At 37.1% G+C, this 10249-nt stretch overlaps 1 protein-coding gene across 1 annotated transcript in view; it reads right to left on the bottom strand.

Annotated features, from left to right (window-relative positions):
- Positions 1-725: 725 nt before the first annotated feature.
- LOC104082580 (chromosome unknown open reading frame, human C5orf22) overlaps positions 726-10249 on the bottom strand; it is a gene marked incomplete at its 5' end in the record, with an annotated part of 14798 nt that continues 5274 nt past the window's right edge. Inside the window, 6 exons of the mRNA XM_009585768.1 lie at positions 726-1157; positions 2567-2706; positions 3301-3367; positions 4271-4392; positions 6583-6645; positions 8701-9163. Of these exons, the coding sequence (XP_009584063.1) occupies positions 1025-1157; positions 2567-2706; positions 3301-3367; positions 4271-4392; positions 6583-6645; positions 8701-9163 (988 nt within the window). The remainder of the gene's footprint in view (positions 1158-2566; positions 2707-3300; positions 3368-4270; positions 4393-6582; positions 6646-8700; positions 9164-10249) is intronic.

Below are 10249 nucleotides of genomic sequence, written 5' to 3'. Positions count from 1 at the left end.
CAGAAGAAATTACAAGCAAAATTTATTCATAATAAAAACCAATATTCTAGGTGGTATTTTCTCTTTCCCATTTCAGTTTCATTCCCAAATAAATCCTGTGGGTTTTTGTTCCTCTGGAAATGGCAGTTTTCTCTAGAACTAGATTGCTTTCTAAATTAAATGGTTCTAAAACTGTTATTTTCCAAATAGCAATACTGAAATGAGTGAAAACCTGGCACAGAAGGTTTTGTTGCTGACTTCAGTGAAATTAAATCTTTGTTTCTGAAGAAAATACCAATTCAACTCCTTACAGGATTCAACAGATAAAAGCATGCACATGCATGCATACTTTTTATCCTCAAAAATACGTAAAAATGGAAATACCAAGCCAATGTCTGTACATTAGGAATACTGTCTGAGTCACCAATGAAATCCTCGAAGACAAAATAAGACAATATTAATGCAACGAAGTATAAATATAATGATATTCTGTGGATGAGGCAGAAGCCATAAGACTCTCTAGAGAAATGATAGGGGGATGCCTGGTCATCTCGAGCACAGCAGTTAAGAAAGATCACTGTGTAAACCCAATGTCTTAATGGCATTCATGAGAAAATTTTTTAAAAGGTACAATGCAACTCAGGAACATGTCTATTACTCACCAAACTCCATCAAAAAAAGTTTAATTACATAGAAGAAATCAACTTATTTTAAGAAGCTATACATATAATTTTTTTTTTTTACAGACACTTAAAGAAATCAGGTGAAAAAATACATTTTATGGACAAAAAATGGTTTCTCTTGCACCAATTTTAAGAAGCAAGACAGTAAAAATAATAATCACAGAACTAATGTGAAGAAAGCCAAACAGGTAACAGTTCAGATGCAGCCAACTTGGAGAAAGCAATGCAACTCAAAACTAGCTCTTGATCAGCTTGGGTTCTAGTGCCACCTGCTGAAATAACAGTATTTTTCCCCTTGCAACCATAGCTAATATGCAATTTAAATTAATCCACTGCACTAGTGGGCAATACATGAAGAAAGGTCACAAAGAAGATGAGGTGCTTGAGTAATCTAAGTGCACATCCAGAGTGCCATACACTGAGCCTAGTAAATTGAGAACCTTCTCTTGAATGATGTCAACCTGCTCTGAAGGGCAATAATCATCCAAACTTGATCTGTAACAAAGAATTGAAAAAAGCATGAGAGAATACAGATATCACCACCATCACCACATTTTGTATTCTTGTAATACTCTGTGTCTAGACTGAAGCTACTTTCAAACTGTGGTGAGTTCTGCCTCGCAGTATCCCTTGAAAGCATAGTGCTGTGCTTCTCCTCACTACTTTCAACGGTAACAGTTTGCCTGAAGTTGAATAGAAAGTCCGGAGCAGATTAGGAATGTGACCTATTCATCCTTCCAATTCTACTCTAATTCCTGACTCTTACACAGAACATGTTGGCAGTCAAGGTTCAACCAAATGAACTAATTAAAGGACTGGTGGAAAGTTAAGATTGAAAAATTCAAATGCTACTTGTAAAATAGGTAGGAAAACTTGAAAAACAAACCTTCACAATCCCTGGGATATATTATTTAAACATTATTTACAGTATCTATTAATGAACTGCAAACAGATACTAGTAAAAAAGCAGAGCTGACAGATTTTATATCTGTCAAGATCTACATATATGATTCTGTATTTTCCCTGCAACAGTGGATGATAACTCTGCAGCTGACACAGGAAATACAGCTTTCTTTTATTGTAGGTATTAGCCATACTATTTCTTGCTGACAAAAACAATTTCATGTCAGCCTCTGCTATTGTTGCCTGCCCTTTAAGGGCACACTGGTAATTCTGAAGTGATTAAATTACAACAATTTGTCAACAGATACACTGTGGTCTTCAAATTAAGTTTTCCCAGGACAGATCCCTGGTTGTCCCAGGTCCCTAACCTCAAACTCCATCCTGTTCTCCCAAATATTATCCTTACAGTCCTGAAAGCATAACTTTTACTCCATACAAAGCTTTACTAGAGCTTTCTAGAATATAAATCCCTTTCAGCCTATTAGATGAAAACCACTTCCATCAGAAGTTTCACTGAAAACAGAAATCCTATCTGTAGTACAATGAACCCTAGAACAAGGGAGTAAGGAAGGTGTGATTTCAGCCCACGCAGGCTTGTCCAACCTAGCTTTGCTCTAACTAGCACAAGGAACAGAAGTAGTGGAGATGTATGAACCCCAGTGACAGCTATCAATCTCAACACACGCAAGACCTCATCACAGGCTTTATACAGCCTGTGCTGAAGCTCATTAAGTCGTCATGTTTTCACTGCTTTTGAAGTCTGTGCTAGCTACTCTAAAGCCCAGTAAAACTGGCCATCAGCGCAGAATCTTCCCTTAGCTGTGTAGATACTGTCACTGCCTCACGATTAACATTTTCAAATGTCAATTTTCACTACGCTGTAAGGCTTCCACTTTAAGACAGAACTTAAGATGTGCCAACCAGTGCTATACTGATAGAATCATTTAGCTTCGTAAGCACAGTCTGAGTGTTTTAAAGTAAAAATATCTACATAATCTTACCGAGCAACTGTCACAAGTGTGGGCTTAGGCATATCTTTTAGTAGAACTTTAATGGATTGTATGAGGCCTTCGATCTCCTCCTCAGTGCTAACATGGTGAGGAAGCTCCATATAATCACAGGTCAGACCAGCCTGATGGACCTACATGTAAATTAAACAGAGATTTAATTTCTGTTGATGAATTATTGATATAGCTTATCTGTGTGAAAAGTCTCTAAGATACCATGCCTAGCCCAATAGGTAACTTACACCTCTTCAGGCAGTAAAAGTTGGGTTTTTTTCCCCCAATTTGTTCTTTAAACAAAAAGAATAAAATTCTGGAGTTGTATGGATTGTTTCGTTATCTCCAGTACACTGTACCTTTCCTATGAATTCAGAGTGTGCTGCAGCCCTTGAAGATGATAGATCTGATCTTTTACAAATAGGTACCTTAAGTTCTATAAAGTATATCAACAGACCCTGGTGAAATGAAACCTTCCTTCACAGGAAGCAGCCTGAGATGTCACAGTCCTGAAAGATCATGTTAATGTTGCCTAAATATAGACAAGCAGAGTAGAATTTTAGAAGCTTTAAAAAGAAAAGCTGGCTTAAGTAATAAGGCATGAAAAAACCTACCAAAATCTCACAAAGTCCTGAATCAAGAAGCAAGTCTGAAATGAAGCATGATATTTTCCCTCCCTGTTGAAGCTATGCTTTTTAAATGTCTGCTTTCTGCTCTTTTACCTAGTCACCTACCATTTCGTAGTCTGGGCTTTCCATCCTGGTTTTCAAACTGTGAACTAGTTGAACAAGCGGCTTCATTCTGGAGTTAAAACAAAACCAAAACTTGTTACATAAACAGTTGGAAACACATATATTTACCGTAAGTGGTTTTAAAAAAAAAAAAAAAAAAAAAAGAGAGAGAGAGAAAAAAGAAGAAAGTAGAAGTTATCATGGCTTAGGATTTGAAAATGAAATTTGCCCCTCTGTGTCATCTTAAACCTAAGAAAAATGGAAATTATCAGTACTATTGTACTGTTTCACTGGTCTTTCTTAGAAAGCCCCTATACTCATACCTGCCTCTGGCAAGACCTCTTTGCACTTCTTTTAGGGCAGATGTGGAGACAAGCTGTTGTAGCTCAAAGTCGTATGAACTTGATAGGAAATGCTTGTGGTCACTGTTACACAGGTCTGGCAGGCTACATTTGATGGGGAAAATGAGTGATTTTCCTATCAAGGGAAAGCTCGGATTTTTGCTACTTCTTTTCTGCTGAAAACGTTTAGTTTAAAAGCATAGCGGATGCTGGTGAGATGTTCTGTGTATACTGTTGCTCAGGAACAGCCTTTCATTCACTTCCATTTTCCACAGAAAGCAGAACCTTCAGGAGCACCAAAGAAGTCCTTCTCCATATTCTCCTGTTGCTTTTTTGAGAGCTCTGCTTCACACAGATCACTAAATTTTTAGTCACTAAATAAGCCGCCCTCCACAGACAACAGAATTTACATGATGCTGTACAAGGCTGATCTTGGAAGGCTTGCCATGGCACTGAAAATAGCAGACTACCTTTTCTTTTGTTTTGTCTGACTCTTTCTCCTCTAGAACTAAAGGAAAAATGGTAGCCTTACATAGAACCTATCAGCCTCTCTCCTTTTCTGTTAGCAAAGTGCTGGGCTAATAATTTTTCAAACTATTGTTTGCATTTTAAGCCATTTAGAAATCTCTTACCCAGGATATGAAGCCCACTTCTGTAGAGTCTCTTCATCATCATTGTCGCACAAATCTGCAAATGCTGCTTCCAGATCTTCTAGCTGATGAACACGGTTTTCTACACAATCCAGCAAGCCCTCCTTCAAATAAATACATATAAAAGTATGTTAGGAAAAACGAAAGGTAAGAATGTCATGGCTTACCCTATGATTTACATTCTGAAATGATTGATCTACTGGTAGTGGGGAATCAGAAACAACCGATTCATTACTACAGAACATCCTTTTAAGAGAATCAGAATGAATGCCTGCAGAAGCTGTTATACCTTCAGAATAAATCACCTCTCTTTGCTCTGTCTTTCCCACAACAAATAAAAAAAAGCCACATCTACATTCTGGCAGAATACACTGGGGAGAGCTAAGAAACTGTATATGACTAATTGTTGGATTTGTTTCTATAGCACTGAAATGCTCAGATGAGTACAAGCTTTACATTCTTATGATGAAAGGAGAATTTAATTTTTTAAGTTTAAAAAAAAAAAATTATTAAATCAAATGCATTTTCAGAAAAACAAAACAAAACGGGCTATTTGATGCTTTGAGGCTGTTTCAACTCTGTGTGCCTGAAAAAACATGGAATTAATTTAAAATGTCGGTTATTGCTCTGATCCTGCAAAGGTTTATACCCTTTCTTAAAAAGTTCAGAACACATAAAGAGGCAATCTTCTTGGAGTGAGGCTACATACACGAATACAGTTGTACATGCAAACATTTGCAGAAAGAGATCTTACATAACATGTCAACTGAAAAGCAATGCTTGGCATATTTGGTATTAAAAATGCAGTGGTGTGTGAAGGAAAATTATTAAAAAGCGCATTGGAATAGATGGGTAACAATTAAGAACATAACAATTCCCTCTTAGGATTCTGCTGGCTGTATCATATAACAAATGCTGCTTCTTTTGGCCAGTGATGTCAACTTTGGGCTAATTTTTAAGAGGAGCTGAGGGTATCAACCGTTCATGAAGTACAGCTTCATGATCCTATCCTGGGGTATGAATAAGATACTTTTCTAAGCAGCACCAGCAACTAACCTTAAAGACACGTTCGATCCCCGTCTATACCTCTTAAAAAACAAAACCAAACAAAAATACCCCACACACCACATTATCTTGCAGTATGATAGAAATGTACACCTAACCGTACTCTGGAACTATGAAAACAGATTTTAAGAAACTAGACATCTAGGATATTTTCTGAAACTTCGAAAAACACGAAGTTCACTAGCTTTCTACCTTCAAAGGCTTTAAATTGACTGTTTTGCTATAAAATCATCCATGAATCTAGTCTCGCCTTGTTCAGTTCTACACCTATCCATTACTTACTGTCTGCTAACCATTTCAGTTGCCTCCTATAAATTTGCTGGCTTTTGTAAATAACTTATGCCCTGACATCGTATTGGGCACTTAAATCACAAGTGTTTACCCCTTTTACATTTAACTACCTTTTAAATAGGTACCTGTTTTTATTGCTGATTGACTAAGAAATATGAAAATCAATTTGACAATCTTCCACATATCTCAATTTCTTTATATACACATATTAATTAGGATTCATTAATCTGTGATAATTATATGTAGTGAATCTTTCTGTAATAGTGTTCAGATGAGATTACAAAAGCAAAGACAAGATCTTGTTTAGAAATTACTTGGTGTAATGACCATTAGTATGGCTGTCTCTGTGGTTTGGTCTCAGGGCTGAATGACTATTTTGGCAGCTACAGCAGGCTTACATTTCCATGATTCAGAAGCACACAATGCATACAATGAAAAGTACATTACAGTGGTATAATACCATCCTTTCCACATCTAAATAAATAGGTAAAATACCAGTTAGGCATTCAGCACAGATCTGGCTATCAAGGAAGAGCAACTAGGGCAAGGAAGGGGAGACTCTGGAGGGGGGGAGGGGGGGGAAAAACACCAACGCAAAACAAAAAAAACCCAAACCAGAACCCTGTTGAGCCATAAAAAGAACAAGATTGCAGATGACTTACTATGTTTTCATTTCTTCCTCGTCAAATACCACTTGTTTACAGAAATTAATTTTCACACTTACGCTAAATATTTATGCAATTCACATGTTTAACCAAAACATTTAATAGGAAAAGAATTCCTAAGATGCTGCTGATTAGCATTCAGCATGCTGCATAGCTTAATTGGAGACCACTTCATTAAGCACCTTTCATAGGTTCTTTCCTTGTTGTAACTTATTTTTATTGGGTAAATCAAAAGAATCATTCCCTCATACATCCCACAAGGACATACCATACCTCTGTTGCATTTCTATGAGGTTTCTTGAAATTGTATAACTCTTGCAAAAGCTCATATTCTGTCTTTGAAAAAGAAAATAGAGGCAAAAAAATTAGACTCTTCAAATGAGAAACAAACTCCTCAAAGCCTTCCTTCTTCAAAAAAAGAATCTGATCGCCAAGATCATTCCTCTTCTCTAGCACTGCAGACAACTCTATAAATGCAGGTGAGGAAGAGGCTGTGAGGCTTGAGAAAGCAATACTTCATGGCCTCAGCCAAACATTTTGGGACTGCTTAACTTTAAACCTGACTTCAAGAACACAGCTTTAAAAGCTAAGTATTTACAGTCTGTTAGTTAAAGAGTCTCTGAAATTAAACATACATGTTGCTGAACTAAGGTCCCAATGACATGCTGAGTAAAACTGAGATGGTAGATTTAGGCAGACAAAACCAACAGGAGAGTACGATTGTAAAGGAAAACAGGACAGGTAAAGGGTTCAGGCTGGCTGGCCAACAAGTCCACAAGTAAACTATTACATGGGCTTGTCAGCCCTACTCCTTGATAATATTCAGGTTTAATTAATCAAGGATAAACAGATCTCATTATTTACTTAACAGCATTAAAAAAAGTGAACACTCATGAATTTTTCAGAGCAGAGGGAGAAAGGAAGGGTAGACTATTCAATTTTTACAGACACACAAAGCATCTTCAGGGCAATGTTTTGGATTTTAAACTTTTTTGGTGGGAAGACAATACTCTTCTGGATTGGTGAATTATATTTGCTTTTTAGCTCTTCCTTGGATTCTTACATTTCAAGTGTTAACTTAGGAAAAATTTTCAGATGGAATTATCATAATTTACAATAGAGGGAACATAATTAAGAAATATTAACTGCAAATGAAATCATTATATCAAAAAAGGTACACTGGGTGCTCTGTGCAAGTTCACTTCTGAAAGTGGTTCCTAGAACTGAGAACCTATCATAGCACAAAACCAAAAAAAAAGCACAAGAAACAAAACAACCCCCCACACCACCACCGCCGCCAAAACCCAACAAAAAACAACCCCTTAAAAAACTCCTCCGTTAGTTTATTCAGAACGTATTTCAAGCCCGAAGAGGGGTATTGAATTTTATTCTTATATGGCAAGATCCCTACAGTGCTTTCCCTTTGCTGTACGTTTCTCTGTGATTCAGAACAACTGGCATTGCACATTGTCTGAAGATACCGTAATCATAAATACTGAATGTCAGAAGCTAACAGAGGTCAGGGACATTATATTCACTTCTTTATGGTGAACAAGGAAGCCGTAGTCTAGCTGAAACTCAAAGATGTCAGATGTTCTCCAGCACAGGCTGAAGTTAAAACAGTGTTAAAAAGAGATTTAAATGCTAGAGTCAGGATATTGCAGAATTTGTAAACCTAAATGCCACACCCAATTTTCAGGGCACATTAGTCAGTTCCTAAAAATCCTGTTCATGTCAAGAAAAGGTGCTAACTGCTTTGCACCTTTGAGGATCTACATATTTATGACTCTATACAGGTGAGCTACCTTTGCTTTGCAGCCAAGTTATAACTGGAATATGAGGCAGAGTCTTAAGCTCAAAGCCATGGCATCAGAGACAAAAGATGCTTACTCATCCTTATACTCAGCAGTCCAGACAAAGGAAATGAGAGTAACAGCCTCTTTGGTTACCACTCTTTGGATAATCAACACCACCATGCCTTTTTGAAAGGCAGAGTCTCCTGATAGCATTGTGGCTTTCCAACATCATAAAAAAGGATATAATCTGTCATCCCTTCCTGATAAATCTTGCTGTGGGTATTTGGAACATTACCTCTTGAAACCCAAGCATAGCTTTTATGACCCAAGCAAAAAGCAGAAGTGAGCCATACACCTCTTGAATGTGCACTCAATACTGATTTCAAATGTAAGGTTCTACCCCTACTAGGTTGTTGAAATTCTCTGGAGCATACACTCCCTTAGAATATCTCTCCTTCCAATATTACCCTGAATCATTAATCATAATCAGCTGATCTGCTAATTTAGCTTAGATGAAAGTTTCTCCATAGACATAAATGCTAGGACTGCTACTCTTTCGTGAATGGTTAAGAGGCCTCTCCATTGTCATGCTTACCTGTGTGTACATTTCTTTGAATGGATTTTTAACTGAAAAAAAATCTAAGTCAATGTCTAAAACATATGCATCCCCTTTCTGCAGTACTTGGCAGACATCTTTAACAACTTCCCTTATTGGGCATTCACTGTTTCTGAGAGCGCTTGAAGCTGAGCACTCTGACAATGTTTCTGCCTTGTTCGGGGCACTTGCATTTTGTACTTTCTTTTTCTTCAGACTTGGGGTGCTGTGATCAAGGTCACCAGGAACCACTGATGAAGAGGCAGAAGCGGTGCTTGCTGTGTCATCTGTATTTAGCTTCAGTCTCTTAGCAGATACTACTTTGCCATTTTCTTCCTGGCTGTTTGATGCTTCAGTAGGATTGATGAGAATGACGTGTAAATTTAAAGGCTTCTGGTTTTCTAGCTGATCAGCAGGGACATAAAGACCATCACTTAAAAAGTAATGATCTGTACCTGTAACCCTACAATTGACAATAACTCACAGTTAATATACATCTTTGCAAAGAGCTTAGGAAAAAGCATGTACACTTAAGGGATCCTGAGAAGGATGAATAGATGTTTGATGAGTTACAAAAGCAATAAAATTTTGCACACTGAATTATTTATTTTAATCCGCAGGTTTTTAAATTGAAGTTTTTTCTACTTCTTTATTGCTGAATCAATATATTAAAATTCACTCTATATTTTTTATGATAGCCCTACAAGGTTTTTAATGGATAAGAAAAAGATTCTACGTTATGTGCTACTAAGGTTAATTTGCCATTGAATTGCAACATCCAGAATTTAACAAGGTATTGTCAATATTATGGCATATAAGACTGCAAAGCTATGGATATTTTGTCTTGGATTGCCTATTTTTTAAGGAAAATTCTGTTCGTTGTGTTTGAGAAGTGCCCTGAAACCCACGGATATTGATTTAGTAAAAGTAAAATATTATGAATTAATAGATAGCATTTAACTTTTCTTTACCACCAATAGAGATTCCCTATTCTAAGTGGTGGAGAGCAGGCAACTCGAGGATGAATAGCTACATATCAATGGTGTCCACTTAATTAAAAACAAACAAACAAACAAAAACCATCAACGCTAAAAACTCCGCTTACAGTGAAAATTTAAAGAATATTATTTTCAAGACATATTTCAGTACATTAAGCCTTAAGCATCATAAATTCAGAGTAAAAAATAAGCTTAAGAAGAAGCGTGAACTTCTGCTCACTTGCATTAAGGCCTCATTTGATTACAGGGAATCATTATCAATCAACCACAAAGACAAATAATTTCATGAGCAGCAGAAATTTGAAGCTTAGTTCCCCCGTGTCTTGTGGCCGGATTATCCTAGGCCTGCTAAGGTGAGAGCCTGGATCACAACTTCATCTTGTTGATGGGGCATTCACAGGCCCTCTTCACAGAAATTCTCCAGGGTTCAACACGAGCTCATGCTACAGCCTTTCCCGTAGTGGGACACTAACTAAGACATCTATTGGCTATCCAGCCACCTTTTGTCAACAAAACTTTTTAGGAAGTTTGTATTTCTGAGGACTCTTTCC

This window comes from Fulmarus glacialis, unplaced genomic scaffold, assembly GCF_000690835.1.
Source record: "Fulmarus glacialis isolate BGI_N327 unplaced genomic scaffold, ASM69083v1 scaffold45799, whole genome shotgun sequence".
Taxonomy (NCBI): Eukaryota; Metazoa; Chordata; class Aves; order Procellariiformes; family Procellariidae; genus Fulmarus; species Fulmarus glacialis.
Note: the sequence above shows the minus strand (reverse complement) of the source record. Positions and strands in the feature narration are given on the sequence as shown.